Source organism: Dermacentor albipictus, chromosome 6 (genome assembly GCF_038994185.2).
Source record: "Dermacentor albipictus isolate Rhodes 1998 colony chromosome 6, USDA_Dalb.pri_finalv2, whole genome shotgun sequence".
In the NCBI taxonomy this organism is placed as follows: Eukaryota; Metazoa; Arthropoda; class Arachnida; order Ixodida; family Ixodidae; genus Dermacentor; species Dermacentor albipictus.
The window spans coordinates 99,892,225-99,904,735 of record NC_091826.1 but is presented as its reverse complement, the minus strand read 5'-3'; the positions used below and the strand labels follow the sequence as shown (position 1 = coordinate 99,904,735).

Here is a 12,511-nt window from a genome sequence, read left to right as displayed (position 1 = left end):
GAAGTACCCAATGCGTAATAATTTTACTTGCCCACAGCAAGGGTGAAATAAACACAGTTTACACGCGTACTTGCGTGTCTACTATGCGGCGTCCTTCATTTTTCATGTTTATAGAAGGAGACCGATTCCTCTTCTTCCTGCTACGCGCCATGGCGGTACTACAAGCTCTTTATGATTTACTTGGCACTGATGTGAATTACATTTCACGCCTACATGCGATAGTCTGCAAACAGCCACAGCAAGTGTTTAAATTTCAATGCCCGAAATGTTGAACGAGAAGTCGCTGCTGCGCCGCGCCCATTGGAAAGGCCCTTCCCGAGCCATAGAAGCACCGCGTGAGACAGTGTCAGAGCGTGACGCCAACCCTCAGTGAAAGCAAGCCACTCCGCGGGGAAACCCATGGGAGAGCGAGCCGCCTGAAGTAGAAAAGGCAAGGCGCAGAAGACCAGGACACAAGAAGAAGAACACAAACGACAGAACCGGCGCCACTCACAACAAAGTTTATTTCCGCAACAAGCCTGCCTTATGTAGGCTATACACGCCGAGTCACAAATGAAACTTAAGAAGTAAAAACAGCAATCTATGGACCACTCAGGAATCATACCTGGCACATAATATCGAATGAGAAAACAAGAACCACATGTGGATCAGCATGGGGGGCAATTTATTTAATATAGTCTTTTCCAAGCCACCGGGGGCAAAAAACAAGACATAGAAAGTACCGTATACGATTCATTATCAAACTATTTAAAATATAAGACACTTCCAACACCTAAGGCCCAGTCAGTGATAAAAGCCGCACGACTATGGGAATAATGACCGACGAATAACACGGAAAAACATGAAAAAGGCATCTAAGTATAGAGTCTGCTTCAAAACAAATCTCTAATCGTCCCTCATCAACAAATTCATAAAACACGTGACCGCGCGAAAAATGAACCACGTGGCAAACAATGAAATGGACAGAAGAGTTAAACCATAAAAGTCTAAAGAACAGCGTCTGCGAAAAAGAATGCAACAAAAGCTTAAGAGCCACTGGAACATCGTCAACAAAAAAAACGTCGTTTGTGTTCTTCTTCTGTCCTGGTCTTTGCGCCTTGCCTTTTCTACTTCAAGCATGAACTTGGCCAAGCAACAGCTTTACTTGAGCCACCTGCCTAGCTAGCGTGGTCACCCTAGTCTGGCATCTAGATAAAAGAGGCGTTGTCCACACTCACCATGTCCTCAAGTGCACCAGTCCCGCTCACCCCTCTCTCGATGTCCGCCATCTTGCTTGCCCCAATTCCGCGCCCTGTCGTCGCCGGTTGGACGTCTGCCTTCGGAAATCTAGACGATCTAGACGATCTAGACGATGCAGGTGACGCTACAATAATGACTGGGCGCCAATTCCTCTGACCACACTGCCGACGAGACCTAACATATTAGATGTTAAAGTAGAGGGCGTACACGTCACTGATCTCGTTGAGAAGGGCTCAATCTGTGATATATTCAGAGCATCGTCATCGCTTAAATAAAGTCCTCACATAATCCACGTTGTGAACCATTGCTGATGGTTAAACGTTTCCTACCTTAGCCATGTCCCCAGTACCCATCAGTGTCGCCTACCGCTTCACGAGAGTAGTACTTGCTGTGTGCTTATCCAATGCTCCCATGAGCTCACTTTCTGTCAGCCAATTCCGCCTGGGTTGATTGTGAAAGTGATGTGCCCCGGTTCTAGCAGACCCTTCAATCTGATGCTTCGCCTACACGTCAACCACGTTCGTGCTGCATTGATCACGTTGGACTGCCACTTCAATCTGTTATGTACGCGAACTTGACTTCCTGACCTTCCATTTCCGAATGTGAAAACTTGAGTCCAATATCCCATCTTCTATTGCCACCAAATATTAACGTTATCCCCCCCCCCTCGTTGCCCTCTCTGATAACTGAGTGTCGGAGCCCAGCTTCAACTTTAGATGGTGCACAAAAAGTATCCCGATCGCCAAGCTCTGGCCAACGTATCTTTTGTCGATAAGTACGCCATTCCCGCATTCGCTGGAGACAATTCTTCGTCCTCCGCTACGGCGACCTCCTCGTCCAGTTCAACCGATGTCACTTTTAACATTATTATAGCGCCTGACCTCATACCCCTTCCCCCCCCCCCCACTGCCGCTCTCAGAACTCCTTTGATGTTCCATCACGATATTTTTGACTTTGATGAAAGGTCGTTGAACCAGACATCAGTCGTAACTCGGAGGATTCATACCGGAGACGCCAGCCTTAACCGCCACGTTCCTATCGCGTGTGTCATGCTGAGTGCTAAGTGATACAGCGCGAAGTCGACAAGACGCTCACCAAAAACGCCACTGCACCTTCCTGTAGTCTCTGGGCATCACCTGTTGTTCTAAAAAAGGAGGAGGATGGCAGCTGGCGCTTTTGCGTCGACTACCGTTGCTTAAACAAGTCACACATCAGAACGTTTACCCACTGCCGCAGATTGACGACACCTTCGAACGTTCTCATGGGTCCACCCCTTCTCATCCATCGACCCTCATCCCGACCCATCCCGGCAAAATTCATGTTGCGAAAGATTTTATTTTGCCACGTTTGGCCAAAGATGTCCGTACCTTTGTTGGCTTGTGTTCTTACTTCCGACGTTTAGTCAAGAACTTCGCCGGCGCTGCTTGTCCTAGGACACAGCTGCTGAAGAAGGAAATGCATTTTGATGGGGTCTATACCGTAGAGATGCATTCTAAAGGTTCACCTGATTGCTTCCTACTCATCCCATGTTGACGAATTTTGACCCCGCAGTGTCTACACAGCTATAAACGTACAGAAGCAGACACGGCACCAGCGCTGTCCTCGCATAGCAGCAAGAAAGCCAAGGCCGCACCATCGCCTAAGTAAGTCGCCTTCTTGCGCAAGTTCTTCATCACTGAAGGCGAATGCCTTGCTCTAAATTGGGCAGTCGCAAAGTTTCAACGGTACTCGTTTGGCTGCACCTTTTCGGTCATCATGGAGCACCATGCACTGTACTGGCTCTGGTCCTGCAAAGACCAGACTGCACGCATTAGTAGCTGGGTTTTAAAGCTGCAATAAGACAGCTTTGATGTCCCATAAAAGTCCGCCGTGAGGAACCAGTACGCCTATTACCTATCCCATGATCCCGTTGATCCTCCGAATTCCACCACCCGAGATTGCGACAGCTGCGTCCTCGCCATCTCTGACTTGATCGATATACGAAGTCAGCGTCTCAGTGATGGAAACTTGCGGACCGTCATCGATCGCCTACGCTCGAATCCCTCCGAGTCGTCACTACACCTGTTTCTGCTGCGCAACAATATTTTCCACCGTTGCAATATCAACTTCGATGCTCCCGAGCTTCTGGTCGTAGTAGCTACGGCCTTCGGTCTGCTATCCTGGCTGTCTGCACGATGCCCCAACAGCCAGCCACCTTGGAATATACCGTTCGTAGCACCGCACGCCGCGTCGATTCTTTTGACCAAGCCTTTACTAATCTGAACGCTGGTACCTTTCTGGTTGCGAGTCCTGCCAAGATCGCAAGCTTTCGTCTTTGCAGCCCGCCCGCCAACTTCAGCCAATACACATTCCAGCTAGTTCGTTCTACCGCATCGGCCATGATTTCGTTGGGCTATTTCCGACTTCTCTTTGTGGAAACAAGTGGATCGCCGTATTTGCTAATTACGCGACACAATACGCTGTCACACCGGCACACCTAACCAGCTGAGCAACGGGCGTAGCAGGCTTCCTCGTTCACGACGTCATCCCCCACCACGGCGCTCCACGGCAGCTGCTCACCGATCGCGGTCTGTCTTTTCCTTCACACGTTGTCGACAGTATTCTTCACTCTAGTTTCACACGTTACGAGCTAACCACCGCCTACCACTGGGAGACTTATGGACTTACAGAACGCATCAACAGCACGTTGATCAAGTTGCTATCCATGTAGGTTTCAACTTATCCACGTGATTGGAACAAAGTTTGCCTTATGTGATATTCGCATACAGCTCGTCCCGCCACGATACTGCCGACTTTCCCCCCTTTTATCGCTTGTATGCCCGCGAGCTCCTGCTGCCCCTAAAGACACAATTTCTATGAGCTCAACACGTTCGTACAGACTATGCACGTGACGCTATTGCACGCGCTCAAACGGCTGGTAATTTTACCCTGTACCGTCTCTCTGCCTCGCAGCTGACTCAAAGGGCCCGTTATGATAGCCACCACAGAACCGTTCATTGCGAGCCAGCTCCTTGGCACTTCTTGTAACCCTTTGCAGCCACGTCGGCCTGTTTTTGAAGCTTCTTGCCCACTACTCTGGGCCCTACATTTTTTACGCCAGCTCATCGAGGTTAACGAGGTAATACGAGTTAACCCCGTTGGATGGTCACTCGTCATCGTCAGTGTCCCCCACCGTTGTCTTGCATGTGTCCCATCTCAAGCCGTAAGTTTTAGTCTACAGCTTTTCCCTTGTCTAAGCGCCAAGACGGCGCTCCGACCTCCGGAGTTTATGTGAAACGCCATTTCGGCATTCTAAAGAAGGTTCTCCGCATGACGACGAAGACGACGCTCGAGAGAGCTCATTCATTTTTTGTTCATGCTTGGTTGTGACTTTATTTTATATACCTTGCAAATATAATTTTACATGATATTTTTCTTCGTCGCATTATATATGGTTCTGACGTTAAATGCAGAGATATTACATTTGATCAGCTAGTCTATACACACCATTATTGTCGCACTCTGAAGCTGCCAATTGTGGTCCTAGTTGTATTCTCTCGACAAGAAAAATGTATGGTGCCCTAAATCTGCTGCTACGGCAACAGAATTACTTGCGCGACATCAAGTGCAACTAATTAACAGGGCACATGACCACCTGCCTTGTCACTCAAAAAATAATGGGAGTGGACACCAGGCTTTGTAGCCCCGATGACATGCAAGATCGTAATATACTTCCGACATATTTCAATCTGCATCTTAGTAGCCGTATGGCGCCCACATCACTGGCGTGCTGAAAGCTACTGAAAATAAATACGAGACGAACACATGCAGCAGACATTGCGTTCATTGGTTGTGCTGGAATGGGAGAAGTTGAACACTGCGGCGTTTCATGGAGGTCGTGCAGTGTGGCCCTATACCATGGTTTACATTGTACCAGACTCCACGTCGGCAATCAACAACGTCCGTCGCGTACAACACGCAGCATGTTTTCTAAGATGTCTCTCACAACGAAGCAAGTAATGAACCTACTTCAATTTGGGCCTAATGAGTCACCAACGACTACACGCGGCCTGGTAGAGGAAGATTCAACCAGTCACACGCATTACATGTCATGGAATACCGCAATCAAACATACGCCTGGAGACAACTGCTACACATAACCAAAGTTTACGATGTACCACAAGAGTTCCTATACCATCCCAGCGTCCCTTGGGGGTTCGCTCGCCCAATATAGGTGCGCCGTCGTAAACTTCGCCATGGGGTTCCCATTATGCTGACTCTTGCCAACCGCTGGCAACAGAAATTCGTCACCACCTGCTGATTTTTGTGGCCATTCTTGACACCAATTCAGCGAACGTTAGAAGACTGCAATGGTACTGCACTTTTTCTTACATAAACAATCGTCACAGTTATCATGTTTTGGTTATATAATTTGTTTTTTATGGCACCGGTAAGCTGGTTACTACTATGTACCCTGTGTACTAAAGACGCTAGCTTTAATATTTTATTCATATTAAGTCTACAGAATATATATATATATATATATATATATATATATATATATATATATATATATATATATATATATATATATATATATATATATATATATATATATATATATATATATATATATATATATATATATATATATATATATATATATATATATACCATTTTTGCGGAAACAGCATGTCTTCAGATATTTTTACACATACATAAACCCACCCGTGAGCAAACGTATACGGCTCACAAGGTCACCGTAAAGGTTGAATGTCATCGTCATTTACAAGCATAGACAGGAATTAACGAGTCCACAGTAAAGTTCGCAGTACCATGTCTGGACTGCAGTACTTAAATTCAAGTTGTGTTCTCAGTCAGATTAAATAACTTGGTTTTATCACGCTACCCGCGGTCTGTATACTTTTTCTGACGGGTGTACATGCTTCATTCTTATTTTAATAAATAAAGCATAATTCAGGCATATGCCCGCGTTCTATGTACTCAAAATAAGACTGGTAACGTTATAAATAATAAACATAACCGCTACATTGTAAAAAGTTATGCTACTCCGGGGATGCGTTGACTAAAATTGTTGCGTTGCAAAGTGAGATGGCAAGGATGATAAGTTATGGTCGCATGATGACCAAATAGAAAAACAAAACTCGCAGTGAAGGAAGGAACAAATACTAACAACACGTAGTGCGCCCTCCGAAACGTAAGATTAGAATTATGAAATCTGGAGTTAATATCCACCCAAACGATGCAGAAAGCAATTACTGTTGCGTATTTTGTAATACAAGGTATTGCAATTGGAACACATTCACAACACGTTCCAAGAATAGAACGAGGGGCTGTCCTTCGAATCAGCAGATCTACAAACTGAAGAGGAGATTCGACTGTTGGCATCGGGACCGAATGATACATAAATAATAGTGCAGAGGTCCTACTTAACTAAACAATTGTTACGAAATTCCGCCTGGTGTAGCCTGGTTTTTCGGACGGCACTTTTCGCATACCCATCACGAAATCCAAAATAACCCAATGAGGCTTTCGCTGTGTTTACTGTTACGTCAGGCTAGCTATTGCACGCGCTGAATAGAGGAAACACGTAATTTCTTCTTTAGGATTTGGAATTATAGCGTCTACGAAACTGATATTAGAAGTTATCGCTAGAAGCACAAGCGATGTAGAAGCGACCTATAAAAGGACACGCGATATTTAAAAATGGTTAAGGAAAACTTTCAAACTGGACAAACAAATTTTTTTTATAGCTAATGCATGTACGCAAAAATACGCACCTCTAGAGCGCGCTGAAGGCCACAGCCAATGCACGTACGGCGATCCGGCGTCAACTTATTGACAGCTTCCCGAAAGCCTTTTATGGTTCCGTGATTGATTGCCATCATGGGGTGCTGCACTTTTGCGGCGGTGCTGAATGTGACGATGGCGAGCTGCACCATGTTGTCGAGCGAACGCAGAAGGAAGCCGTCAAGCGCCTCTTTTAGTGTTTCTAGTCGCTTATGTTCCTGAAATACAGAAGACATGGCATGAAGAAATGATCCAAAATAGGCTGTGCTCTAGAAATGCAGGAGTAATTAATCACTGAGTTCAGCTGGATTTCTTTATTGCAATGCCAAGTTAGAAAACATACGCGAAAGCGGGGACAACTCTTTGTGGCTTAACGAGAGGATCTTAGTTTTGGGGTACTTAGTAAGGGGAGGCTCCAAATACAGTAGTTAAAATAGCTCCAGTAAAAACACAATGAGACAAAGAAGTCTGACTAATCTTTAGAACGCAATATGTTTTTATGTGAGTAGGTGAATAAAAATGTTATGGCAGACCGAATGCAGCACGACATATACAATTTCCAGTTCACTATATATATTGTTTACAAAAACTCAAATAATTTTCTCAGATTGCTTTTTGCAGGAAGAACACAGTGCTCGATAGTGAACCTCTGATTTTCCTTTGATACCACGGGCTGCATGCAGTAACCAGTCAGGGTGATCTTGGTCTGGCTGCTCTCTGGATGTTCTCTGGCCAGCAGGCGACAAAAGGAGGTGATGAGCGATGGCCGCCACATAATTGGGGGACTTGACGGATTGCAAGGCTGGCTCTTGAGAACTTTTACCTCGCTCGGCCAACTGACTACGGTGACAATCGGATTGCGTCACTTCTAGCGTTATGGATCTAAGGTTATAACATACGTACGTATGTACGTAATGCGTGCGTACGTATGATGGGATTGGCGGCGTTTGTGAAAAACGCTAAACATCGTTCTTCTGTTTTTTATAGCGATACCGTTGACGTCGTTGCTGAACCTGTTGGGATCTCCGGCCACGAGCTTCGTACTGCGGCTGTGCTCTACGCATCGTAAACCACGGTGCATCGACGCAGCTGTCAACTGTGATCCCTACGGATGGTGCTTGCGTCGGCTTCTGGGTCACGTGATACCTGATTCGGTACCCGCTGGCGGCTATCAGCTAAAAAAGGGCCCTGTGGATTGTGTATCGTTGGGATTTGCGGCGTTTGTGAAAAGCGCTGAACATCGTTCTTCTGCCTTTTATAGGTGAGTGCAGGTTCATAGCATTGCAAACTATACCTCAGTGCACGCCGCAAATCCCAAGCCCAGTGTCTATGATTATATGCGTACAGTATGCGTGTTGACATTGTCACATATCGACAGCGGATAGGTAGCCATAGCCAGCGACTACAGTGTAGCTGCAGTGAGAGGCTTCGTTTTAAAGCCGCTGCTGGTTTCTTTGCTACATGGTGCCCGAGAGGGCGACTGATTGTTCTTATATTTTCTGTGGTTCATCTCCTAATCTGCTGCCGCGCCATTGAAGTCAATCGCGGCCCTGAAAAGATAGACAAGGTTCTTGATGCCCTAAAGAATGCCGAATCTGCGCGTGAAAAATTTCAAAAAGAAATTAGCCGTAAGATGAAGGACATTTTATGAGTTATAACTGACCTTAAGAAACGCTTTTCGAAAGTGGCAGCTTCGCTAGACAATTGTTTGGGAAATGCCACAGTGTTACTTGAAGTCAAAAAAGGTGTCGATGACATCAAAAGCGATATTTCATCCTTTTCTGATAGGCGGGATTCTGAACCTAAAATAGTTAAACTCGTTGATGACATCAATAAACGCATGCGCAGAAAAAATGATATTCAAAGGCTTGCCTGAGGCAGAGAAAGAAGACTACGAGGCTTCTCGAGTTGTCATTGAAAGCTTCTGCAGAGATCACCTTGGCCTCGAGGTAACGGATATGGACCGTGCGCATCGCATTGGATCTCACAGGCAAGGGCAGCACCGGTCAGTAATAGTGAGGTTTCTACACTACAAGACAAAATCCAGTATTTCGGCTCATTCGTACAAGCTAATTAATTTGAAATTTAAGGTTTGGATAGATTATGACTTTTCAGCTGGAACACAATTCGTGCGCAAAATACTTCGCGACTTTGCTAGAGCGAATTGTCAAGCCGATGAAAGGTTTAAGCTATCTTTCGATAAGCTACCGATACGCAGGAAATTGTATCGGTACCAGCATTCCGAGGGTAGGGTCGTGGAATGTGTCCATCGAAATGCAAACCCATGACGCAGTCGCCAAGCGCAGAAAGACAGTGGGACACCTATATTTTCTACAATTTCCGCCAACTTTCGTAGCATCCTTAACAAACAAGATCAGCTTACTTCCCTCATTCACGCTTGTAATGCAGATGTTATAATTGGAACCGCAACGTGGTAACTCCAGAAGCTAGCAATCTGAGTTACAAATTTCAAATTTATTCACTGCTTTCGTAAAGACCGTGTGTATAGAAAAGGAGGCGGTGTCGTAGTAGCAATAAGAAAGCATATAAAGGTAAAACACATACCTACTGACAGTATCCTTCGAACTATTTGGGTTACATGCTATTTACCAGCTATAACTTTGGTTACTGGAGCATGCTATAGGCCACCTGACATTCTACAAAGTTTTTTTTTTGAGGAACTGCAATCCGTATTAGGCTCCATCTAATCCGAATATGTTAACTCTCCCTTAAATTTGACCTGCAATTTTAACTTTTCAGGCATAGAGTGCTCAACCTGAAATACCCTAGCACACGCCACACACCCGATTCTGCAGATTTTGTTGAACTTTTCGAATATTTTCAGTTGTCTCAACTTATCGTAATCCCTACGCGGCACAATGCTCTTTTGATCTGTTTCTAACAACGCATCCCAAACGTGCTACCGTGGATGTACTAGAGTGTATCAGTGACAAGCGTGTCATACATTGTACTTTAAAACGAAAACTGTGAAGAAACCACGTCAAAAAAGATCTATGACTATTCTAAAGCAGATCCGGAAGGCTTCAACCCTGAGCTTTTTGAATTTTACCTGCCATTCGTGCAAACGTATGAAAACTGTTCATTGCAAGATAACTGGATTCGTTTTCGTGACGAGTTGTTAACTATATCGTAAACGCGCCGAAGGAAACCCAGTGAGCGTCTTTGGGCACATCAACTCCAGGAGTCATTTAAATCAAGTCAAGCATGGACTACAACTTAAGTTGCATTTCTGAATACAGAGGTAAGTCTCCGGGAGCGATAAATTCCAAAAAGATGGATTTACGAAACAGCAGACAAGCCATGGTTTACTATTGAGATTAAGCGATATTTGAATAAAAAGAAACGTTTGTTTCGAAAAGCAAGAAGCCCCAAATTTGTTGAAGCAAAGTCAGAATATTTATCCTTTTCTAAAGAATATACATTACATATTGAGGTTGCCAAATATAAGTTTTTCAACCAGGATATTTCGCAATTTCTAAAAACAGATCCAAAAAAATTTTGGAAGGTCGTTTCTCCCGCATCTGCAAAAGAGTTACCTGTATTTCCACTGAGTCTGGTGCTGCAATTGATGTCATGGGTGTTGCTCAACGGTGTATGTATCCGCTTGTAGTGTATGTATTGAAGAAAAGCCCTTAATCAGTCAACACTGTTTTCTGATAGTTCTCCCCTTATGGAATGTATAACTGTGACAAATGACGGTATTTTGAAAGCTGTTGAGGGTTTACCATCGCTTTCCAGTCCTGGCCCTGGCGGTGTTAGTACTAAGCTACTAAAAATGACAAAGCACAATTCTGCTCTTATATTTACACTATTCTTTAAACAGTCTCTCGACACCGCCGAAATTCCAGACGACTGGAAATTGGCACATGTGATACCAATATATAAAACTGGCGGCAAAAACAAGCTAACAAACTATAGGCCTATATCTTTCACGTCTGTTGTATGCAAACTATTTGAACACGTGTTATCTTCTCAAATTAGGCAGTACATGGCTAGCAACCGCATTCTATTTGCAAACCTGGGTGGTTTTTAACGAGGTCAGTCATGTGAATCCCAGCTTCTTGAACTTACTACAGACATTCACCTTAACCTTCACGAACTTACACAAACTGATGTCACATTTCTAGATTTTGCTAACGCTTTTGACCGTATGGCTCAGAACCGCCTCATATATAAAATGAAGCTGATTAAAGTTGACGAAAATGTAATAAACTGCGTTAAAGAATATTTAAGTAACAGACGACAAGTTGTCGTAATTAATAATGTCCGTTCGCCATTTCAACCTGTTCAGTCCAGTGTGCCCCAAGGCTCCATTTTGGAACCCACTCAATCTTTAATTTATACAAATGATATGCATCAGGGTATAGACTCCGAATTCTGGTTATATGCCGACGATTGCGTTCTGTATCGGTGACTAAAATGTAAGGCTGACTGTGATAAATTACAAAATCACTTGAAGGTATCAAAAGATGGTGCTCAGACTGGCAAATGAGCATAAATATCTCTAAAACTAAACTTATGAGATTTTATACTTGCAATGAAATTATACATCACACATACTTTCTTAATGGTGAGGCTCTAGAAACTGCAGAATCATTTAAATATCTGGGTGTTGATCTTTCCCCGACTTTGTCTTGGGACAATCATGTGGGTTGTATTGTTTCCGCTCCATGCAAATCTCTTGGCTTCATTCGTCGAACGCTTCGTCAGGCTAATAGCGATACAAAGCTGCTCGCACATGCCACCGTACTTCGTTGAAAGCTTTAGTACGCCTCATTTATGTGGAACCCGCACCAAACGCATCTTATTAACAAACTATAATCTTTTCAGAACAAAGGAGCGTGATTTATTACAGGCAACTATTTACAACATTCAATTATCACCAAAATAAAACATGACCTAGGACTCATCCCTTTGCAGACTAGAAGAAAGGTACCTCGGCTAACTTATTCCATCAGCTATTTCATCGCCCAAATATCTTCTCTCAGGCACACATCTTTCCAACCAAAAGGAAATTCTCAAGAATTGATCACGAATTTGAGTTCGAACAACCATTTGCACGTAGTAAAGTATTCCAGTTTTGATGTCTGCACTTAGCCATTCCGGAATGAAATCATCTCTCAAGTAATATAGCCGAAATAATTCACCATATTATATTTAAACAAGCACCTAATAATATATTCGGAAATAATAACATTGGCATTTCCTCCTGCATTCCAGATGTCAGATTATTGTTTGTATATTGTAGGAAGTATTGGCTTGTTTTGTCGAATTAGAAGTGATGTAAAGGTTCCATAGCTTGTACGACTTCATGTAAGGATATTCGACTGATATTTTATATTGTATATCATTGTATATTGTATATCAATCGTTATCCCCCCCCATGTGATGCCCAAGCTTGGCCTTCAGGGTAAATAAATAAAAAAAATATATGTATATGCATGTGTGGGGGAGGGAGAAA

General features: G+C 43.9%; 1 protein-coding gene across 6 annotated transcripts in view; it reads right to left on the bottom strand.

Annotated features, from left to right (window-relative positions):
• LOC135913649 (calcium-activated chloride channel regulator 1-like) overlaps window positions 1-12,511 on the bottom strand; it is a 248,513-nt gene that overhangs the window by 104,495 nt on the left and 131,507 nt on the right. For all 6 annotated transcript variants that reach the window (XM_070541096.1, XM_070541095.1, XM_070541094.1 and 3 more), the window contains one exon: window positions 7,020-7,247. In XM_070541096.1, coding sequence (XP_070397197.1) covers window positions 7,020-7,247 — 228 coding nt within the window. The remainder of the gene's footprint in view (window positions 1-7,019; window positions 7,248-12,511) is intronic.